Source organism: Etheostoma spectabile, chromosome 1, assembly GCF_008692095.1.
Source record: "Etheostoma spectabile isolate EspeVRDwgs_2016 chromosome 1, UIUC_Espe_1.0, whole genome shotgun sequence".
NCBI classification, from domain to species: Eukaryota; Metazoa; Chordata; class Actinopteri; order Perciformes; family Percidae; genus Etheostoma; species Etheostoma spectabile.
Genome location: NC_045733.1, coordinates 10,379,408 through 10,403,691, shown reverse-complemented (window position 1 = coordinate 10,403,691; position 24,284 = coordinate 10,379,408). Strand labels below are relative to the sequence as shown.

At 39.5% G+C, this 24,284-nt stretch overlaps 1 protein-coding gene across 1 annotated transcript; it reads right to left on the bottom strand.

The window, feature by feature from the left end:
- Positions 1–1,003: 1,003 nt before the first annotated feature.
- LOC116692019 (cilia- and flagella-associated protein 70) lies at positions 1,004–21,062 on the bottom strand. The gene is made up of 27 exons (XM_032519991.1): positions 20,885–21,062; positions 20,083–20,269; positions 19,296–19,391; positions 17,228–17,292; positions 16,661–16,747; positions 15,461–15,652; positions 14,995–15,177; positions 13,442–13,536; positions 12,871–12,961; positions 12,567–12,704; positions 10,643–10,801; positions 10,344–10,433; positions 10,014–10,105; positions 9,028–9,124; positions 7,696–7,938; positions 7,475–7,606; positions 7,219–7,347; positions 6,730–6,863; positions 6,059–6,174; positions 5,591–5,785; positions 4,755–4,894; positions 4,244–4,396; positions 3,675–3,836; positions 3,163–3,252; positions 2,019–2,120; positions 1,531–1,578; positions 1,004–1,127 (listed from the first exon to the last, which is right to left on the bottom strand). Exons 1-27 carry the CDS (start codon positions 20,954–20,956, stop codon positions 1,029–1,031), a joined length of 3,387 nt encoding a protein of 1,128 aa, XP_032375882.1. The 5' UTR covers positions 20,957–21,062; the 3' UTR covers positions 1,004–1,028.
- Between the last annotated feature and the right edge of the window lie 3,222 nt (positions 21,063–24,284).

The window sequence follows — 24,284 nt, the reverse complement described above, 5'->3', positions numbered from 1 at the left end:
AGAGGGGGGTAAAGGCCACTTTAATACAGTGTAGTTGAAATGCATTTCCAATCACAATACGAGCTACATTTTGGGAACATTTGTTTTCAAATTTAAAATAAGAAATACATTCAGGCCTAAATGCATTTGTTGCAACTAGGGCTGGGCAATATATCGATACTGTATTGATATCGTGATATGAGACTAGATATCGTCTTCGATTTTGGATATTGCAATATCGTGATATGACATAAGTGTTGTCTTTTCCTGGTTTTAAATGTTATCTTACAGTAAATTGGTGTGATTTTCTGAACTTACCAGACTGTTCTAGCTGTTCTACTATTTGCCTTTTTCTCAATTAGTCATTATATTCACACTAATGAAGATTATTTATCTTAAATCTAAGTGCGAAGATATTTTGTCAAAGCATCAGTTGTCAACACTACAATTTGGATCAAGAATTATGTAATATCTGATTTTCTCTCTATTGCCCAGCCCTAGTTACAACACAATTTGACAGGAATTATAGCCTATCTATATATATAATATATATATATATATATATATATATATATATATATATATATATATATATTATTTCCCACATAACATTTCCATTCAAAGGATTGTGCCAAAATGTGGTAAGACGTTTAGAACAATGTCTCATCAGGCTTGTTTTGCTGGTCCGATGGTAAAAATGAGAGATGATTTAATATATTCTGTTGATACCTGTCACCACATGCCCTTTTCTTTTCTTTTATTCATGCTGTACATTTTTATAAGGACTATACTGCAGTTGTTTTATATACATTTCAGACTATTTGTGTGCTTTGAGTTTGTTTGTTATGTCCCTATTGAACAGGGTTTAACTTTATTATGACTTAAACGGTTCCTGATCGCCACTGTCTGTAAAATCTGACCCATCTCGGAATCCGAGCTGGCCGTGTTTCATTTCCACAAGAAGTGTTAAATGTTGAAAATACAATAAAATGTCTTTGTGTGCGTTTGTGTGTGTGTGTGTGTGTATGAAATGTACTTGGTCAAATGATTTATGAGCTTGTTCCAAAGCATGACTCCAGATGAGTGAAGCGGAGCTGATCCTTCAGGTCATTGAACTCTTTGAAGAGTGACTCCTTCTGCAGGTTGAACTGTACACAAAGAAAAGAAAAAAGGTTTTTTGATAGATGGGAGTTTCTTTATGAAAAATGAAAACAGAGGTATGACTTCTAAAAAGATCTGGGACCAATATATTATTTGTTAATATTTTTACATCGACAATTTATTTCTTTCAGTGTTACACTGAAAGAAATGAATTGTAGATGTACTTGCTGTTTATCAATTACAATAAATACAATTTGTAATTGATAATAAATCAAGCATTATCAATAAATAAATCAATTTATCAATTACAATAAATACAATTTGTAATTAACAATAAATCAAGCATTATCAATATTATAATATTAACATGAATTAATATTAATATTAACAATAAATCCAGAACTGGTCCCAGTACTACTTTAAATGAATAAAAACACAAAACTAACTCACCCTTTTTGCATATTTATAAAACAGCTCTGCTTCCTCTTGTCTACAAGACTGAAAACAAAAGGTTCATTACATGGTTAGTTCAGGTCTCTGCGGGCCTCGAAAAATCCAGTTGCAGACAGTGGAAAAGTGAATCTGTGTTGAACTGTGTCCCAGTTCAGAGGCTGTTTTCCTGTAATGACATAGGCCACAAACGTGTGTCCTTCGTTGGAGCTGAGGGTTAGGCAGAACTTGCTTTTCCTCCTCAAATTGAAAGTCCAGGCTCACTGAACAATATGACAAAGTCTTGTGAACAATGGATCATGGGATAATAAGGACCATTTACCAGATGTGCAACTCATGTTTGGGTAAAGAAAGGCTAAGTTATTTTTGGGATTATTTATAGGAGGAAAGCGGTGGCTCATTTTCTGTTTTGAAATATAGCCCTTAAAGGAGGAAGAGCTTGAACTGGGAAACAGCTGGTGTGTTTTCAGAGCGCTGTCTCCACTCACCCTGAGGCAGATCAGAGACAAGTAAGCCCACACCTCTGCGTTCTGGTTGTTCAAATGATTGGCCTCAGTCAAAGCTTCTTCAGCTACACACAGTTCCTCCAGCTACACAAACAGATACACATAAGCACAGCACAACAAGGCCTTTACAAAGTAAATTAAAAAAAATAAGGCTCCACGGTTGTCTTGTTTACGTGAGCTTCGAGGTGAATATACAGTAGAATCAAGAGTCACTTGAGCTTTGTTCAGCTGTTTGGTGACGAAATAACCCCCTGCCTTTAACACAGTAATGTCACAAGATACAATCAGACTGCTTTGGAGCCTTTCAAAACCTAGTCTTGCTTTGCTAGACCTTCCTCCACAGCACTACGGAGGAGGGTCTGGCTAATCCACAGTGAGAAAAACGTGCCCTGGTTTTTTGGCATTTCAACCCATTACAATCGTCATGAGCGGTGCTAAGCAACGCGCAAAGCCGCTGCAAAATCGCCTCGGAAAGGTACTTGTTTTGGTGGAACAGGTTTACATTAAAAAGTTGTTTTAGTCGTGAAACATAAAACTTAGATTGGACAGATAGTCTAGCTAGCTGTCTGGATTTACCCTGCAGAGATCTGAGGAGCAGTTAACCACAGTCCGCATAAATCGACCGGAGTTTAGAATGGCAACACAAAGAAAGCGGAAGGAAACGGACAACAGCAAAAAGACGTGCATCCGGCGGATTTCCCTAAGGCACCGGAGCAATCCCAAAAGTGGAACGTCAAGGATATAGACTATTCAAAACCAAACATAAACCGTAACTCTCGCCACAATGTCTTTTTGTGAATGTATCTTAGTCAAACTTTCGTTTAAAAGCATAATTAGGATGGAAACGTCACTTTTAAGATTTACCATATTCTCATATTTTGGTCAAATGGACTTTTGAATGGGAGGTACAGGGGCACTACTTTAAAATTTCTGACATTTCCTCCTGTGGAGTCCTTTCATTAGCATTCGGAGATGGCCTATTTCTTACTGGGAAAATGGCGGATAGCGTAAACAACAACTGCTAACTTGAGTTATTAAAACCTAGGTTGCATTTTGGCGAGTTGCGCTATCCTGGATTTCATTATAATTCCAGGTTTCCTTCATTGTTCTGGAGGTAGAGTTTTACCCGGTAACAGGCGTTTCCCAGGCCCAGCCAGGTCAGGCAGGACGGAGACTGCTCGCAAGCCTGCAGGTAGACAACTTTGGCTTGCTCAAACTGAAAGTTAAAAACATAAGAATAAGAGATTTAATTACACTGTAGTTACTTGCTTGATACAACCTGTTTTACAATGTCAAATAGGAATATAAGAATAACTGCCTGGTTTCTACAGCACAATGCTCTTTTAATGACATTCACATTGACATAAAAATTCATGTGTAGCAATACAATAGCAACGTGATCATAATTGTAAATTAAAATTAAAATGTGTCCAGGAAAACCCATTGTTCTTGACTTTTTCCTATTGTAGAAAAATGTACTATGACTAGAATGCAATAATACAGTAATTTTAGAGTTCCTAGTTTTTCAAGATGCATGGGACACAGCCACAGGCGGGGCTGATTCATCATCAGATACAGTACACATGAATAAACTGTCTGACTGATCAGAGAGCAGTGAAACTTGTCTCAATATCTGACCTTCCCCTGCTGGAGATAGATGGATCCCAGGCGGAGTAGGACAAGGTGAGCGTCTGATGGCATCTGCAGGAAGCTCAGGCTCCGCTCATAGCTCTCTTGGGCATCACTGAACAACCCTTGCAGGTAGTAACAGTGACCATTCAGCGCCCACGCATCCACATCCTGCTCACAGGGTGGACAACAGGTCAGGGATTCAGAAGAGATGCTAGTTTAATCAGGTGCTTTTGCGTGTATGGTCACATCAAATGAATATTACCAGGCTAAATGTAACTAAAAACGTTGTTCAGTGAAATAAACTGAGTCCCTATAGCCCATGAAAAGAATAATCCAAAACGAGTCTTTTATCCATGAACATGCCACTACCAATAAAGAGTACATTTTTGACTTTGGTTAGGCCTTACAGAAGGACAGTATATACATAGTAAAGTATACAACAATGGGGTGAAAAAAGTTCATAAATCCAAAACTAAATGTAAATTTTTGCTGCAAACAGAAGCAGTGACCCATACTGCACATTTTCCACTCAGTCCTTACTCAGAGTTGCAGCCAGAATTAAAAAGTGTGAGTACCTGTTCTCTGTGTAACAGCGCCTCCTTGAGGCTGGCGCTGGCACTGCAGTAGTCAGCTCTGAGCAGCTGCAGCTGCGCCAGATGAAGAAGATAGGAGACACTGCGACCACCAGCAGACCACAGCAGCTCCAGGGACAGAGCATGCTCCGCCATCTGACAACAGGGAAACAGTGACTGCTGATAACTGTTAGCAACCACAACAAGGCCATGTTGTTGTGTCATTTTAGTTGAATCTTTACTGCTTACAATAGTAGCAATTGTTGATTTTATTGTGCCTTTATAAATACTTTGTACAATAAATGTATAATAGAAACAAAACTAGCATATTCTATCTGTTCATATTGCCCTTTTCCACAACGTGTTTTAGTTCCCACAATATATGCCTTTTCCACACAGCTGTCATTTTCCAGATGTTGGAGCATCATTAATGGTGGTACATTATGGGTTGTTTTTATTCCTATTTGACCACTGTGAGTGCAGTTGGTTCACCAGCCACTATGTGTGTTTTTACCTTTAGGGCAACGTTCTGCAGCAGGAACTGAACTGTCTCTGTGTAAATGTTGGAGACTTCAACTGGAGCTGATCTGGAGCTGACACTCTGTGCAGGAGGCTTTGCTTGCACCTCTGAGGCCTGCTCTTCACACTCTAGGTCTAAGAGAAATGAAAGCAACATTGTCAGGTTAGCATTTGGTACCTATAGTCACCACCAAAGACCTTTAGGTTGAAGTGCGCTTAAGTCTAATGAGAGTGAGCATTTCACAGACAGAAGATATTAGACAAGTCTTATTTATAGGTGACTGTTGCAAACAGAGTTCATCTAAAAATGTATAGGTTATTTTGTGTATCAATATTCTTTATTTTAACATGTTAAGATTTTCTATCCCAATAGGTTAAATTAAGTTCACAAAAATAGAAATCAAACAAAAACTACAATCAATTATTAACTGAGAACGTGTCCTTTTTACACTGAAAATGCACCATTTCCTATTATTTGAGATTTTATAGCAAATGTTAATAATAATGAAAAATGTTTTGGATTTGTTTGAATGTTTTCAATGTTAGTGCATCTCAGTGTGTTTCATCATGTACTCTATGTAGCGTCAAAGATTTGAGTTGAGTTTCAACATTGAAGATCCAGGAGAACTGGAACCAGAAACACTTCCAGTACAAACCAACCCCCATATTAGGCTTTCTCAGTCATCCCTGATAAAGATATCACCACATTCACTACTATTTTACCTGCTTTTCCCTTCAAGAATGGCGTTTATGTTTGCTTCCTGGTGCTTGCTTCTCATGTGACAAGAAATAACTAACACATAACTTGAAGAGACATTACATGCATCTCACCTTTCTTAACAGTGGCAGACTCACACGCAGGCGTGGCCATCTCCTCTTCCTCTCGCTGGTTTTTCTCCCTGTCTTTATCCTCCTCCTCCTCCCTCAGTGTTGACTTCTTTGCTTCTTTTGCCCTCATCTGTGTTCTGGCCTCCAGGAAAGCCCTCTCAGCCAGGATGGATTCGCTCTGGCTCTCATGGAGCACACCTAAACAGCAGACCCAGAAACGTAAAATGAGAATATACTATTCCCAGCATGCATCTTTTCTGAAATCTAACTAATAAAAAATACACATAGACAAAATCATTCAAAGTGCCTTGTGTAGCTGTAACCTCACAAGAACCTTCATCATATTGGGGTTGACACAACAGTGACATATGACAAAAGGCTGATGTTATATGATATTTGATCAAAGCGTGTCGGTATTAGCTGCCTGTATGTGCTGTGAGGAGTGAGTAGAACAACAAACTTTCATCTCACCCAGCAGCACCCAGGCCACCACATTGAGTGGTTCCATGCTGGCAGCTCTCTCTAAAAAGGTCTGGGCCTCCTCATGATGCTTAAACATCGCTGCCAAGACCCCACACATCAACAGGCTGGAGAAACAAGAGAATACACACAGGTCCTGACATCCCAGTTCACTTTTTTTTGCCTACATCAGATTATTTGGCTGCTCGTTTAAACTAAACCATTGAGTCCCCTTCCAATGGTGGGCTGCCCCTGAATCTACCTTTTCTTTTCGTATTGGTTGTGGTGCAAAGTTATAGTCTCACACAGTCTTAAATGAACAAAATGACAAGTGATTTGACACCTCTAGCTATAGACAAGTGATAAGGTGGGGGTGAAGAACATCATGGCAGGAAGTAAAGTTAATGAATTTGAGTGTTTAACTATTAACGTTGTTGTTATGTTATTACTATTGATTAGGAGCAAAGAACTGGGGAATTGGAACTTTGTGTGGTGTCCTGTTATACAATACCAATAGGCACCTGGCATTTATTTTATTCTCAATGATATATAGATATACAGACACAGGATTTCAGTGTTGAGCTACTAATATATATATATATATATATATATATATATATATATATATATATATATATATATATATATATATATGTTTTCAGTGTTACTAGAGTATTTCTAACCTGGGTTGATGTGCCTGTTGGATGGACACAGCGTCATGGTAACACTCTTTAGCCTTCATGTAGTCTCCAGTCTGCATGTAAAGGCTTCCCCACTCAAACTTGTGGGAGGGCTCCATTGGGTACCTCACCACCAGCTGCAGGGAAACAAATACAAAATACAGTGGCCATAGCTATTTTACCAGCCAGAGTCATTATGGCCACTTGACACAACAAACACACAAAAACACTGATATGCTCCAAGGATAATAGACAAACGGAAGCTAGTGTGTACAACACTTGAAGGCATATTTATGACAGCTAATTTATAGGTCTGAATAGAGTGGCTAAATGGACGTCTGTGATTGGTTGTCAACCCTGCTTTGTTTATAAAGCTTTTTTCATAGTCCAAAATATTTTTTGGGGGTGTTTCAGCAAGTTCTTTACCTCATTTACTATGAGTATAGAGCAGCAGTACTAGAAAATAAAGTGCTATTGTATGCTATATTGTACCTCTTGGTAGTACTGTACAGCCTGTTGATAATCCCCAGTAAGCTGAGCCTCTCTGGCAAAGTGGCTGAGCTGAGAAGAAGTCAACTGGATCTCATTAAAGGAGTCATCATCAACGCCATCTGAATAAATCTGGTGAGGAGAGGATAAAAGTAAAAATGTATGTAAGTATGTATGTATGTATGTATGTAAGTATGTATGTATGTATGTATGTATGTATGTATGTGTGTATGTGTGTATGTGTATGAGTGTGTATTACCTTGTTGAGAGCTATGTGCATTTCATCCACCAGGTAGACATAAAGCTTGCTGACAAAAGTCTTTAGCTCCTGAGGGTCAGTAAATGGCTCTGTTTGCTGCATCTTGTCACGTACAATCCTCACCACTGCCTGCTACTCACCAGAAACATCAACATTTGTTTAAAAAAATAACTAGGCTACTAGTTTATCTATCCTCCAAGAATTTGAGCAGTTGCTCTGACCTTCATCTGTTCCTTAAAGGTAAAGTATCTCGCAGAGACGTTGAGCGCTCCCATCAGCTGAACCTTTTTTTGCTCCCGGCTGCAGTCTCCAGATGGCTTGCATCTTGATCCAAACAATTCCTCATACTGGTCCGAAACATGGCTCACCACGTTGTCAACCTGCCTGTGGAAGTCCAGCACTGCCTGCAGGAGCACACACCCGTGCAGAGAAAGCAACAAGTAAACAACAATACAGTGGTGTGTGGTTCATTGTGTGTGTGTCTGTTTGTGAGAGTCTGTGTGTGTGTGTGTGTGTGTGTGTGTGTGTGTGTATTATATATATATATATATATATATATATATATATATGCTGACTGGATTTTGGACCCCTCCCAGACCCCACTAATACAGTAAAGCTGCACATTTTAAAGTGGCCTTATTGTGGCCAGCCTAAGGCACAACTGTGCAATAATCAGGCTGTCTAATCATCATCTTGATATTTCACACCTGTGAGGTGGATGGATTATCTTGGCAAAGAAGAAATTCTCACTAACACAGATTTAGACAGTTTTGTTAACAATATTTGAGAGAAATATGTTGTGGTTTGGGGTTTTTGCTTTGGATTCCATTCCTCCTTCTTTTTTATTTTTAACCTGTCTTGTGTTTGTGTCTTGTTTTCTCCCCGGTCTTGTGTTCCCCTGAGTGTCTGTATGCTCTGTTTCTTGTTTTATTTTGAAGTCTGGTTTTTGTGTTGTCCCGTCTTTAGTTTAATTTCTTTCTTCCCGCTCTTGTGATTACCTAATGTTTCCACCTGCTTCCCTGCCCGCTTGTCACCTGCCTCTTGTTACCTCATTACCTTGTGTATTTAATGTCTGTGCTTCCCTCCTCTCTTGTCTGATTGTTTTGTCAGTCTGTGTGTCCATCATGTGGTGTTCCTGTTGGTGCAGTCTTCCTTTTGCATCCTTGTGCTCCGTCTTCCCAGTTTTTTTGTTCCTGTTTTTGGTTTTCTCCTTGGAATCTTTGAGTATTTTGAGATTTGGATTTTTGGACCTTGTTTTTGTATTATTGGATCCCTTTTTGTGTTTGGATTACTCTCCTGCCTACTTGCCTGTCTCTGCTTTGGGTCCTCATTTCCCCCCAAAAAACCGCAATGAAATAACCTTTGTGTACAAGAAAAATCATGATTTTGAGTTTAAAAAAGGGGGGCAAAAAAAAAAAGCATTTATAAAAATGTTTTAATTTTGTTTATTTATTTATATTAGTACTATATGTTTGACAAACTGTATGTATTTAGTATGTTATATTATATAGGGTGTGTGTGTGTGCATATATAAAATTATATATTATTATATATTGGTGGTGTGTGTGCAACTGTAAACTGTTCATGTTACTCTTTGCTCTGTTTGGGACCTGGGGAAAGTAAAGGTCGGGGGGGGTCAAACCCTTCCCCCTAAAGGAAAATAGACTTTTGCCCTTCTCGCCCAGAAAAAAAGCAACCAATGCAACGTGGCAAAAATTTGTTGTAAACTGTCACAAATAAAGGGTCCCTTTTTAAATGGGAAAAAGCTTTTTTTAATAAAAGTTAAAAATTTTTCTGACAGCCCCTAATTTTAAAAGCTCGACCAAATTTTGCAAGACGCATCCCCAATAAAACCCGATCAACAATGGGTTTTTCCACTGCTGGAACGCTCGCCTCGGCTCGGTCCCCCTGGGCCGGGCCCTCTCGTCCTTTTCCATTGCAGATTGAGAAAAGCCTCAGCTGGCTGGTCCCATAGCAAGCGTGATAAATAATTTCACGCAACTACAACAGCACGTCGCATACTGGCCGCGGCCCAAAAGAAATTTTTTTTTCAAAGAAATGAAGGAAGCAACAAAAATCACCGCTAAAAAAACGGGAACTTGGGAATTCTGACGGAGTTCAGACGTCGACATGACGGTTGTTCGCCGACACAAAAGGGTAAGTTAAGTTTCCTGGTAACGTTAGCTAACATTTACATGTGTTCAGCGTCGCAGTCAGTATTTACTATACGCTATATAAAGTACATGAACTTTAGCAACCATGATTACACACCAAAACATGTGTGCTGTGGACTGTTTGTGTTCCAGAACATTCACGATTTGCAAACTCGCCGCCGCAGACCGTCTGGTGGGCGATGTCCGACCGGTGAGATCTCTGGTTCTGACCTACTGGGCTTTGTATAATCTGTATGAGAGTCACGGACAGTCTTATGACAACGACTGGGATGCATCTGGGCCAGCAGAGCCGGGGGGGACACTGTCACAGGGTGCAGAGGAAGAAGACCAAGAAGTTTGGGAGGGTTTGATGCGAAACACATTACCTTCTTGACAGCTCCTCTGGAGATGTTTTGGGTACCAGCGGTTTCTCCAAGGCTATCTCAATGATAATATAAGTTTTGGCCTCCACATACATCTGCCATTAACAGGAACGAGGTGTTAATATGCTAGAGGATTTCCAAAATCAGCAAGCATTTAGACTGGATAAAGGTTTACATTACATTACAGTATTAAGAATGTACTTTACAATAAGAGTTTGTTTTGCTGCTGCTCCCACTGGATCTGTATTTGACTGTAACCACAACCACAGCTTCTCGTAAATGATGCCTACTGTTTATTACTGTACAGAGTTGTGTTGTTTAGTGGAAGCTTACATTTCCCTCGGTATTGTCGTGCAGCTCAGTTTCGGACACGCTGTCGGCGACAATGTCAACAAGGGCCATTCTGCTCTGACTACCAGGTTGCTGCAATAATGAAAACAGGTTACATTAGTGTCCAGCCTTAACAAACACAACTTATATTTAAAGTTTAAAGACTTTCAATTTCTGTGAGATAAAAAAACAACAACTGGGTATTGCTCAAGTTGAATTATATGATTTTCAAAGCCTCTGGAAACTTTGACTAAAATTTCATGTAAAAAGTCATCTTTTCTAACCATCACAACCTTGCAAACCTTTTTAGCTGGCTCCTTGGAATCCTTTGATCCCCTTCCATCCAAGTTCTTCCCTGCCTTTGCCTTATTAGAGGCTCCAGCTAAGGCAGCAGCAGCAGCTTTGGCCTGGTTGGCTGCAGCTTTGGCCAGCTCTTTTAACACACTGACACTCCGCTTGGCCTTTACAGTAAGTACAAGATTATGACTTGAATAAAGTGTGTTACTTTAAAAAGCAAATTCCATATGTGTAGGTCATTCCTGGTAGATATTATATGATACTGTCCTTAATCCAGTTGATACAGACACAGATCAACAACTTTTAGAGATGGCAAAAGTACTCACTTCCCGTACTCAAGTAGAAGTACAGATACTTGTGTTAAAAAATACTCTGGTAAAAACATGGAGAATCTGAACATGGAGAAAAAGGCTCTTTATATGGCATTGGTTAAATTTTAAATGGATGTCTGCCAACAGGCCTACAACATCACATATATGATTATTATGACAGAGACTGGGACTCCAGGTTAATAGGATTCTGACTGAAGATATTAATTTAATTGTGATTCTGTGAGAATTCAAAGATCCAGTTTCTCTTTTTTAATCTTCCCCTTAACATTTAAAGGAATCTACATACGTGTGTGTGCTCCAATATGGATTCTGGAAAGAAAATAAAGGATAAAATATGGATGACTAAACTGACATTAATTAAGAAGTTCTCTATATTTATATATATTTTAGAATTACGCGCCACATTGGCCGGGAGTCATTCTTGATGCATAGTCCACTATCTCGAACATCTATCTCAGATAAGGACAAGGATGATGGGAATCTATCGAGGTGTCTCGTGCAACGTACAGTAGCTTACTGTATTGACAATTAGGTTGAATTCAGAATTGATGACTCAAACAATAATAATGTTAACTCCAGTCAAATGATTTGAAAGTTGTTAGTGAGGACTAGATTAGGACTGTATTTAAAGCTGGTTCTGGTTTCCAACTTGGCCACAGGTGTGTCTGTTAAAACGCAGACAAAGACAACTCTCTTTTGATGTTTCGTTACAATCAAACAAGACAAATGTGTGTGCGTGTGTGTGTGTTTTTTGCAAATAAATAAATAGCATTGTAAAGGCTACCATACAGGCTACATAAAAAACTGTGCGCACGGATTCCTAATCTTAATAAACGTGAGCAAAGTAGGAAAGATATTCACAGATTCAAACTTCTGGGATCAATTACTTTATAGCAAAATTACATTAAATCACAAATGACATCTTTCCTAACATCGTTGACAATGAGCTACAAACTCATTTTTCAACCTTCAATCTTCCAACCTGAAGAAATAAGGCTGGTCTCTAGCCGCAGCCAGCGGTGCTTAGACGTATATAAACTACAACACAGACACAAAAATATCTGTTAATTTAATGATTAGATAAGGTAGTGTCTCCAAACTTATGTTTTAACAGTAGGTGCTGTAATACAACTAGGAGGAGACAAGTTATAATTAAGGTAAGAATATATATAGAATATCTTTCCTATTTTGCTCACGTTTATAAATCCCTGAGCACAGATTGTTATGAATCCTTTTCTCAGCTGACCCCAGGGGGGCTCCGTTCTTTTTCTTTTCTCTCATTTTTCTCTCTGTGTGGCGTGCCCGCTCACGGTGTGAGGCGCGTGTCCGCGCTATTCTCCGACATGACGACCTTTTGTACAAAACTAAAGTAACAAGTCAATAATGTAAAATGTAAGGAGTAGAAAGTACCAATATTTGTGTTAAAATGTAAGGAGTAAAAGAAAAAAGTCGCCACATAAATAAATAGTAAAGTAAAAAGTATCTGAAAAATCTACTTGAGTACAGTAACAAAGTATTTGTATTTCGTTATTTATCTCTGACAACTATTAATAATGAACAAAAAGTAGAGCAAATTAGATGTGTATATTTGTGTTACCTTTTTCAGCAACTCAGCCTCGGAGAAGGGCTGAATGCTGTATGCTCCTCGGATGCGGCTGACTCCAGGATACAGCAGCCGCCCCATGTCCACAAATGCCACACCGTGGAAGGGGATCTCGGGGTTCTCCTCAGATTGCTACACACACACACACACACACACACACACACACACACACACACACACACAACACCACTTTTCCCCTCACTTCTTAAATTTTGTTCAAGCTAAGGCCTAACACTGCAGGGTCAGTACAGAGAGGGGACATTTCTGAACCTATTGTTTGATAACAAAGCTCCCTCACCATCTTGATTTCTGCTGCCTTTGTCAGCGGAGCCAACGGCCTCATTATCTCAACCGGCCACAGCCTGCTCTCAGCGATCTTCTGCCGCAGCCTAAATATTGATACACATATTTTCAGATTTTTACACACCGAAAACTGCAATACACTCGCAAACATTCTTGTGTTCTTCTATGTATGTTTATTTTGGTTTTGCTATAACTCATGCATCTTTCCTAAGCAATTATTTGTTGCTGCAGTAACCAGTTTTCTTCACAGGGATTTGACAGTTATTCTAAACATAAAACCTGTTTAACTTCAGAGTTACACAGAATCCCAGTTGTATTGCATGGGCCTGATGTCTTGGAAGGCACCAATTAGTAAAAAGATCGGCGACACCCTGATTTCCTTTCCATTTGGCCTGAAATGCAATGAATGAGGAAACCCAGTTTTATAGTCCTGAAATTACTCAAAGTCCAGACACAGCCCCAAGAAAATGATGACTGATCATTCTAGACTAATCTTGTAAAAGTAACGGCCAACAGGTAGCATCATGGTCAGAAAGGAGGAGGGGTGAGCTGTGTGTGTAGCTGACCTGGCAGTTCCTCCTACATCCAGGAAGCAGCACGTCTCTGTGTCCCAGCTCACCCTGTTCTTTATGGTCTCTGCCTCATTACGAAACTCCCAGTCCTGTAGGAACATTGAGACTTTCAGCGCTGTGTAACTAGTTATTTGAATAATTTTCAATGTTTTTATTGTTTTTCAATTTTCAACAGTATAACATATGCTACTATGGGCAATTTACATTTCCTACTTTTACTATTTTTAAGGCACTTAAACTTCTCATATTATTAGTCACTAGCTAAGTTTGTGTGTCAAATTACTGGCGTTTTCTTTTAAAGTCTGGTCATACCTATTAAATAAAAAGGCCTTCATTAGACATCCCTAACTTTCATATAGTTTCATATTTTCATAGTTAGTGACAGTAATGTGCCATACTGCAAAATCTATCAATGCACCAAGGCCTTACCCCCGCCACGCTTCTCCTTTACCCTATCCTGACAGCTGACATGCTGAGGGAGTTGCAAATTATGGACCCATACAAATCAGCTGGGCTATACAACCTTGACTCCAATTTCCTAAAATTATTGGCAAATATTATCGCTTCCCCTATTACCAACTTGTTCAAACTGTCCGCCACAGTCATCCTTCTCTTCAAAGGGGGAGACACCCTTGACCCAAACAGCTATAGACTCATATCTATCTTACCCTGTCTTTCGAAAGTCCTCGAAAGCTTGGTCAATAAACAGATTACCAACCACCTTGAATGCCACCGTATCTTTTCTGCGACAAAATCTGGCTTCCGTGCCGGTCATGGCTGTACCACAGCTACCCTCAAGGTCATAATCAACATCACCGTTGCCATTGACAAAAAGCATTACTGTGCAGCAGTCTACATCTGTCCAAGGCCTTCGACTCTGTTAACCGTTGTACTCTCATCGACGGACTCAACTACCTTGGGTTCTCTAATAACTGCCTCACATGTTTGAGCTACATCACTACCTAGTCCACTATTTGCTCTGTATTGACTTTTCACAACATTCAACATCTACATTGACTATTCTGGTTAACTGTGTTATTACTGACCTATTTCACTAACCAGACCACAATTTACACTAACTGTATATTGACTCTTCACTACATTTCAGCATTTACATTGACTGCCTAGTCATACATATTGCGTTAGAATTGAATCAACACCACTAACTAGATCATAATTTGCACTAACTGTTCCTGTTTTGTTTTGTTTGGCTCTACACTACAGCTTAGCAGTGTTATAGACTGCCTATTCGTGTATATTATTCATTATATATTGTTTTTACCATATCACTTTCGCATATCCTTCATCTTCCTTTCACCTTACTTTGCACTGCCTTTGTAATGCCTAGTTAATCTGCACTTTATATAGCCTTTTGTATTCTGTATTCCTGTATTGTATTGAATGTGAAACTGCACGTTGTCCTGCTTATGCTGTTCTTGGCCAGGTGATTGTTGCAAAACTGCCTACCTGGTTAAATCAAAGTTAAATAAAAAATAAAATTCCAGCTAACACAATTGGCAGCAAGTGCAGGCCACGTTTGCAGTTACCTCCAAGCCAATCAGCTCACCGTCCTCCTGTTCCATGGACTCTGCCTTGAAAAAGGCAGCAGGCAGGAAAATGTTCCCTGGGACCAGCAAGGCCTGATGGGGCCTCTTCTTCTGTCGGCCGACTTCCTCCCTCTGCCCCCCTGCCTTCAACTGCCCCTCACAGAATAGCAGCACCTGATCTTTCTGGGAGTCAGAGGAATTGAACAGCCACAACGTTAAAACCCTTCCTTCAGGAACGATTCAGATTTGAAGTTGGTCAGAATGGGGCAGCATTTGTTTTATGTTTCATTTTAATTTAACACTGCTAATTGTACAGCATAAACCTTAAGATCATGACAGGTTAAAATGTTTTTACTTAAAATGTTTTTATTAAAAAGGTACAAACTAAATATGATATGGCGGTCATTGGTTCTGTTTAATAAAATAGCTTAAAGAAACTACATGAAGAGCACAGTTTAACACTCACTTGTGCATCAAGCGGGACTTCCAGGGCAGCAGTGAACATGCAGGGAGTGGGGGCAGGGCCAGACTGCAGCATCCATGACTCAGGGATGGAGTAGGCTGTCTCCACGGTTACCCTCAGCAGGTTGGAGGCTGAGAGTTCAGCCTCAGACAGCACTGGATTCGACACACTAACACACACATCCAGGGTAGGCGGCTATAGGGGTTGAAATTATAAGGCACATTCATGTTGTTCTCATAAACTGTTTCAGTACATTTTCCGCAAATGCCACAATTAAGTAAAATGCTGTAAAATGTGCCAGGTTTCTTGCTCTGATGTTCAGATTGCTTTTTTAAACACTGGTGGGAAAGTTTTGAGCCATTTTGGTTTTGGTCTAAAAACAGCCAATATTTAAAGATCCTGGCCTTTAGTCCACGATTGTTGTTACATGCCAAAAGATATGGTTGCGATACCTGCACTGCAGCCCACTGTGAGCAGGTGTGATTAGAGGCCTGGGTAGCTTTTCTATATGACAGTAAAAGGTGTTACTTGGTGACATTTATTTTTATTTATTTATTTATTTTTAAATGTTTTTGTTTGTTTATATGTATGTACATGTACAGTATGTATGCATGTATTTATGTGTGTGTATATATGAATATATTTGTAAGTAACTGTGTAAACGTACGTGCGCATGTATATTTATGTGTGTATATTTGTACATACTATATGTATATTTTATTTATTTTCTCAAACTGTTATTATTATTAACTATAACTGTTTTTTGTTTTTTTTGTTTAATATTTATTGGTTGGAATGGGAAGGATATGGGTGATTTTGGTGTGATGGAGAGCTTTTGTTTTTGTTTGTCAGTATGTGCGTATGTTTGGGGTGTATGTTTTTATTTTTATTTTTTTATTATTCCCCTCAAGCTGTTTTGTTAATTGTCTTGTCTAAATGTGAATATACTGTATATTTTCTTTGCCTTTAGGGACCCCCTCAAAAACGAGATGTCACATCTCAAGGGATTATTCCTAATAAAGAATTTCTAACATGTTGGAGGTCATCACAACATCACTGAGTACGATCTAGACCTGCTCTTTTATGAAAAGCACAATGAGATAACTGTTGTTGTGATTTAGCGCTATTTAAATAAAATTTAATTAAATTGAAATAATCACCCAAACTAAAACTGTCCCAGCCCTAGTGATTTGATGGGATTACCTTGCTCTGCAACTTTAAAATGACTTGGCTGGCCACCTGCTTCTGTCTGGCTCTAACTGCTGTCTCCACATTCAGGCTGTTCTGTGACTGTAGAATATTCACTGATTAAGAAATCTGGAAGAAACAACTACCATGTATTTAGGGTATAAGCGGCCCACAGAGCAGCGGAGCGGGGGCCACACAGCATTTTTGGGATGGGAGAAGAACATGCTTTGGTTTATTGGGATTTCTTTCAACCAATCACAATTGTCTTGGGCGGAACAGACAGTGCTTCTGCAAAAAAGCCTCAGGAAAGAACTTATTATGGTGGTACATGTATACTTTATACAAAAGTTGATTTAGTCGTGCAACAAAAAATTCAGATTAGACAGATAGTCTAGCTAGCTGTCTGGATTTATCCTGCAGAGATCTGGGGAACAGTTAACCATAGTCCTCATAAATCCATCGGAGTTTAAATGCCAATTTGATGCACCTAAGCAATCCTGGAAATGCAACGTCGTAGATAAAGACCACTGCCCCTGACAATAAGTGAATGATATTATTGCTATGTCATTATAACCAACCCACCTTGGAGCTGGATTCCAGGGAGGTCACAGGGTTCAGTGGGACTGTTGATGAGAAGCTGCACTGACCTGAAGACAAAAGAGAAAATCATTCCAGCGGTGAAAGTCCTGCCCTGTAGGAAAGGTCTTTGAAGTCAAATCAATCAAATCAAAAGAACTTTATTCTTCCTGTGAGGGAACTTTATTTGTGGTCAGGCACATTCAAACACAACATTAAACAATACATCATCCATATTAATCATACCAGAGAATAAATGAATGCTCTATACTAAATTACTAAAAGAAACTAAAAACCTTGAGGGTAGGAGTGGAGGGCTGGATAGGGAGAATAGGTCAGAGTCTGGATCAATCGATGGGGGGGAGGTATTGTTTGTTCAACAGTCTGATGGATGCTGGCACAAAGGTGGACATGGCTCATTTGGATCGTAGGGGAAGGGAACAAAATCTCCTCCCTGAAGGTAACAGATGGTTGTTGAGATTATTGGTGGGGTCAGATATGATGAGTTTACTTTTCCTGATGGCCTGTTTCTTAAATATGGCTGTGAGAGTGGACTGGGGTTGTCCAATGATCTTTCCGCTCATTTTTATGATTCTGTTGAGGGGACATTTGGTCAACTCAGTCAGGGAAGCAAACAATGCCAATATGCTGAAAGTGAGGGTGGATTGGATGAACAGTTATGAAATGACAAAAGTATTGACTTGTTGATCTGCAGTCGTCGTAGCTTCCGAAGAAAGTACAGGTATTGTTGGCATTTCTCGAAGATGCAGTCTGTGTTGCTTTTAAAAGTCAGCTTGTGATCAATAAAGCCTCTTTTCTTCCTGTGGGAAATATAAGTGGGTCAATAGAGCCACTCACCTCCACCTGAAGTTTAGTGAGAATGAGCCTTTCAAAGCTCTTCATCAATACTGAAGTCAGGACAACTGGGGAAAAGTCATTATTGCAGGTGGGGTTGCTGTTCTTGGCTACGGGACAGATGATGGAAGCCTTCCAGAGGGCAGGGACGGGATGCTGTGCTAGTGAGCAATGAAAGAGCTCACAGAAAATTTCTGAGAGTTGCCTTTAGCAGGTTTTCAGTAGGCGACCTGATATATTGTCAGGGCCAGGTGCTTTGCTGGAGTTAACTCTCTTGAAAGACTTTCCTACACCCTCCCTCTGAATTACAACTTCTGCTGCAGATAATGACTTAACTGAGAACTCGCCCTAAGTGACTTCCTCTCTGTCGAGTGGTTGCTCTGTTGAAATCCGCAGTAAAAGTAGTTGAGTTATTCAGCAAAGTCAGTTGGTCTTTTTGCAGTGGGACAGTGAATATTGCAGTTGGTATTGAGGACAGTATCTTAACACCCTTCCATGCTTCCCTAGCATTGCCATTCTGAAAGAGCTTTTCCACCTTTTCCTTATACACTCTTTTGGCTGCTTTTGAGTTTTGATTCTGTTGTTTCCTGACATATAAACGCTATTTTCTTTTCATTGATTGCTGTTTTGAGTTCTTTTGTAATCCAAGGTTTACTGTTAGAAAATATTTTAACTGTCTTTGAGGGTAAAATGTTTTCTTCACAGAATTTGATGTATTCTGTCACTACATCTGTGGTCCCCAGACTAGCTGCTTGAGTTAGAACCTGCCAATCAGTATACTCAAAGCAGTCCTGAAAAGGTTTTGGTACATGAGCTGTCCCATTGCTTTACTGTTTTCTTTAACCCCCCCCCGTTGTAACTGGGTTTTATAGGCAGGTATGAGGTATATTACATTGTGGTCAGCAGTGCTCAGGGGATTTTTTTCCTTGCTTTATATGTGTTTTTCACATTACCGTAACACAGATCAAGAGTGTTGCTGCCCCTGGTGGTGCATTTAAGGTACTGTTGAAATGTGGGTAATGATTTAGCCAGTCGGCAGGAGTTACAATCCCCCATGATAAATAGAAGTGAGTCTGGATGATCTGTTTCTATGCATTCAGGTCAGTTTGTTATTATCTCTGTCTTGCGTACATCATTTCCTGAGGGCGGGACAAAATCAAAACACATATTGTCATATTACAATATAAAAACAAAAGATTTCTGACAGGTACAACTGTACCTTGTAGCAGCGGCAGTAGGTCAACCACAGCTTGGCCCAGCACTGGTGTCTTTGCCTCAACTTTCTTCTCCTCAGGCAGGAACTCTCTCACCGTCACTGGACACAACAAAATAATTCACTTTAAACAGTGCTGTGAAAACTAAGGGCTGTACTGACGGCCATGAAAACTCCAAGTCTTCTTCTCTGTTTGGTCACCAGTGAGGAAATGAGCAGCAGTGTAATTGAATTAGTTAGTGATAATTGTTTCAGTCTAAGCTCAAGTAGACTTGTCACAGTACTCAAATTATGTTGGTGATTCAGGGGACTAATCTGCTGTGTCAAAGCAGTATACCTATTGTTTGACAAACCTGTCATCTATTTCACCATAGACTAACAACAAAATTGTAAAATCTGGTAATTTTAAAGTTTGAAGGCTATTTTCACAATTAAGCAAGTTCTTCTGAAACACAACAGCAAAAATAAATTAAAATATCTAGCCAGTGCAACAAAAACGTACAATAATTCAGTTCAATTACATTATATTTTTAACAGCCACATGGACTTAAATGCACACGCACCAAGATGGAAGTATCCATCTCTTTCCATGGAAGTATTGCCATCATTCTTAAAAGTGTACCAATTTCCTGTAGGTGTATCATTTGGACAGAACCAGATATGTGTGGCTAACAGAGAGATGCAGGTGGCCAATTTAATTTAGATAAGTGACAGAGTGAAACTACATGTTCAGAAACTGTATCAGTTATGTCATATATCAAGAGACAGAACAACATTTTAAAACTCAACTTACATATGATGGGTTTATTGGCGATGTCACTGAGAGCCTGAGTGTTATTGGGGCAGTGGAAGATGCAGGCAAAGTCATAGTCAACACGCTGCTCCACTGGGTCAACCTGCTTCTTATCTGACTCTTCCAGCACATTTCCATCCACTTCAACCTGCAGAAAACTCTGGAAGCTGTCTACTTTTTTGCCTTGCTGAAAAGAAAAAAAAAACAGAATAATAACATCAATAACATTATTTGCCCCTGATCCGATACCAGTCATTTGACCCAAAAGTTTTTATTATGTTAAAGTTAGAAAAAAACATCCAGGATCCTCACTCAGGCCACTAGGATCCTGAATGAAGTCACTACGAAAGACTGCCCTGACAAAACCTTGAACGCATCAATTGGCTGGCTTTACATTTCAAGTAATACTAGCTAGCTAATAGCAACCCTAACTAATGTTAAGTCTTTACGAAATTAAATAAAGATTAATTTAAACAATTAAAGTTAATCATTTAATTTTTGTGTCTAACATTAAGAATCCCTTCCCTAGTGGCATTGAGGCACATTATTAAACAATGTTGTTTGCTTTTAAATTTTTGTCGTTTTGGTTTATTTAACTAGCGTTAGCTAGCTAACGTTAAACTTAAAGATAAAATGCACATTCTACAACGCGCGTTAAGCGCACTTCTGTTGCTCTAACCGTTGGTTAGCTAACGCTACGTAGTTAAATCAAGGTAGCTAGCTAACGTTAGCTAGTTGGCTAGCAATTGTGTGAAGTTCGTCACTTTTAATACACTAGCTAGCCAACTTTGAACGAGCTTACCAGGTTATTTCCACGGATGACAGTTATTTTTATATTCAAGCTTGTTTCTGCATTATTGTCAGGAGTCTCCATTGTGTGGACTTATAATTTGTTGAGCCTTGGTGGCTTTTTTCCTTGGATCCAGCCACAGAGTCACGTTTCCATGGCAACAGCGCTTGACATGGTGCTGCGTTCATGTAGAATCTGAGGGTTTACCCCCACTAACACAGAACGTTTAGGGAACGTTAGGGAACGTTAGTTTTTGGTTCTCTAAAGGTTCGTTCGAACCAAACCAAAAGCTAACGTTTAGGGAACGTTCCCTCCTGGTTATAAACGTTCTCTAAACGTTAAGAGAACCAACCAACGGTAACGTTCCCCTGCGGTTGCGCCGTACCTTCAAACAACGTTCCCGTTTGGTTTTTTTTGGTTGTTCGAAATTAGAAGTAGCATGGTTTGTCACTTGATTTATTCACTCAAAATGATTTGACTTATAAAATTTAAGAAAGCATAACATTTATTTTAAGGCTGATATCAATTTAGCTTAAAATAGTACTTTTGTGCTTGACTTCGGTTTTTTTTTAACTGTCTTCGTGAAACAACTTAAACTAAGAGGAATCTATCAATGGGACGATTTTCACAACTAAGATAATTCACTTCTTTATTCAGTTTGAAAACCTAACCGTTACAACCCCACACCAGTAGGGGGCCGCTGCTCTGAGCAGACCGATTCCCCCGTTAGAAGAAGAGAAAGCCACAGGACGGACCACGCGGCCAGCTCACGGAGAGGTAAGCGAAATACTTTGCAGTTTAATGAGTTGTTGTTGTGGGTGTAATGGGAGGTTTGTGGTTTAATTAAACTCTTTCCCTCGTATGGGTTTGTTATATTCCGGTCTTGTTAGGTTGACCAAAAATAAAAGTTTGGCTGAAGTAAACAACTAACTTTAGTTGTTTTTCAACGTCGTCCGCCATTGTGCTATGCTAGTCATGCAGTGAGCTGCTCCAAGTCTTTTCTGTTTAGTAACTATTTGTGCACAAACCATGTTCTCAATGCTGAGTTTATGTGTTGAGCCCCCAGGTGACTTGGAGTAAAGTTTCATGTTGTGTCGAGCCTTCTTAGTGTTTTAAAAATGTTGATTTTGATGCTATCATAGAAGGGCCCGTAGTACACTCCCATTCAAAAGGGCGAGGCCAGAGTTGGGCTTTAAATGGATTGCTTAAATCTTTCCCTTTGTTTGCTGCTGTGCACGACGTTTCTGCTTTGTTGCATTGTAAGTTTTGTGTAATCATGTTAAAATGCTTTTGTTTATGTTACAAATAGATATCCGTTTTCGGTCTTTTTTAATTAGTGTAGTACAGTACATAAATAAAGCCAAAATAATCAAAATCCTTAGTCCAGGTAGATAGGCAGCCATCTTGCAACGCACTTTAGCCAGTTATCGTCAAGCTGAGTGAAGGATACAGCAAGGGACGTAATGTGTTGCTACACAGCTGCAGTACTGGTTTTACACTATGCATTTCTGTGGATGCTTTTGTCTCCCATTACAAAGTATCTGGGGTACAATGCAGAAATCTTGTCACGTTCAATGTTTACACTGACTGTATACATTTTAAATATTTTTGCAATCAGTACAAATTGTATGATCTGTTATTTCAGATGAATCCGGATGGAGACATTTGAGGAGAAGATGGATTATCTGCTCATGCTCTACAGGAGCTCCATGTCACCTCGCTCTGCTCCAAATCACAGCGTGCCATTTGCCCAACAGCAGCTGGGCCAAATATCCAGTTAAAAAATATGGCTGTGTACAGGTAACCTATTGCTGCTATACTATATGTAATAAATAATTTTCTCTGTATGGAACTGCTTTTCTTTCTTCTTTTTTTTGCACTACTGGATCACAATGTTCTCTTAACATAGATTCCTACGCCAAAGCTGTGGACCGGTGTCGGCGGCTGAGGGACACCAGCATCCAGACAGAGATGAAGCAAGTGTCCAAAAAAGGCAGCGCCGACGCCCAAGGAGGTTCATGACAGATTCTTCAAGTGATGGTAAGACCTTTATTATAGACTACATTTTTTCACATATTTCAAATCACAGATTTTGCAATGGGTACACGCTATATGGTCTCTGTATTACAGATGAATCTGTTGCACGACCAGATAAACTGTCCAGGACGGAGCGTGCGTCTGGAAGCCCTGTCTGGAAGTTAAAATTTATGTATGCATTTATATAAAACAGTCATATTTCTTAACATGGAACCAATGACAGTCAACATGGTGTCATATCATGGGATTGTTCTAATGTTTGTCTCTTCCTGTCTTTTTTCAGCTCAGCAGATAACACTTCCCACCACCTGCATGTAAGTTGTTTTAATATATATTTTGTCTGATATAAAAGAATAGGTTTCATATTTTGTAATGGCATGTGCAGGCAACCTATCAACTTCATCTTATAAAAAAATCTATAATTTATTTTTATATGTATCAACGCCATGCAGGAAACCAGCTGTTGCCCAGAGCAGGGTGATTTTAGTGACCCTACCACGGACTGCCACTTCATCTTGGACACAGTTGAAGGTACAGTTGCTTTGATTTTTGTATTTGCAAAGAAGTACAATTTAATGGCAAGGATCACTAGAGTAACACAACATTTTTGTTGTTTTAAACAGAAGAACTCACACAGAGGGAGGTGGCTCAGACATGGAGATCAAAATGAGAGGTAAGACTCAGGTTGCTCACGTGTTTGTATGTAGTATGGATGTATGTATGTGTGTATGGAGAGGAGGAACAATATGGAAATTAAGTGGCCATAGTTCTGCCCTAAGACAAACACTATATAAATTGCATAAAATCTAATATCTTAACTGAACTGACTTCTCTTACAAAATGAGATTGTACAAGCTCTACACTGTATGCATAATCTGTTACTATATGTTTTACAGCAATTTTTCCGGTCAACCTTCGTGGTTGTACTGGAGGTGATGCCGTCCGCCGCATGCTGCTGATACAGTACAGCCTGCGGGGAAGAAAGACAAAGAAAGCTTCCAGGACCTGGCTGTATGCGGGTTATAACAGGCAGGTTTTATTTTATTCTTCACATTAGTATTATGCTTGCTTGGCTGACAAGAGGTTTTAATTTGACCTATAACTTTGCTTCATTTGACTTACTCTAGCGGCCTGCCAGAAAAACTTCCCTGCGCTGACTGCTGCAGAAGCGGGATTTGATTGGGCAAGTTCTGAAGTTTGCCCCACACAGACGGTAAATTTAAGTTCTTCTGCATTATGTTCATAAGAAAGTTCATCAAAAAAATGTGTTGTGTTCATTCTTAGTATTACATGTCTAACTTTTGTTTATTTCTTATAGGCCAGCTGAGAAGGACTGAGCCTGGAGCCCCTTTTTAACTTTTTTATTAATATATTG

Bases quoted from the DNA above. Each gene is read 5' to 3' on its own strand.
- LOC116692019 (XM_032519991.1), bottom strand. From the start codon at position 20,956: ATGGAGACTCCTGACAATAATGCAGAAACAAGCTTGAATATAAAAATA. The intron at 16,748-17,227 runs GTGGGTTGGTTA...AATATTCTACAG, and splicing joins CCCTGGAATCCAGCTCCAAG to TCACAGAACAGCCTGAATGT. The intron at 6,175-6,729 runs GTTAGAAATACT...TTGTTTCTCCAG, and splicing joins CAACAGGCACATCAACCCAG to CCTGTTGATGTGTGGGGTCT.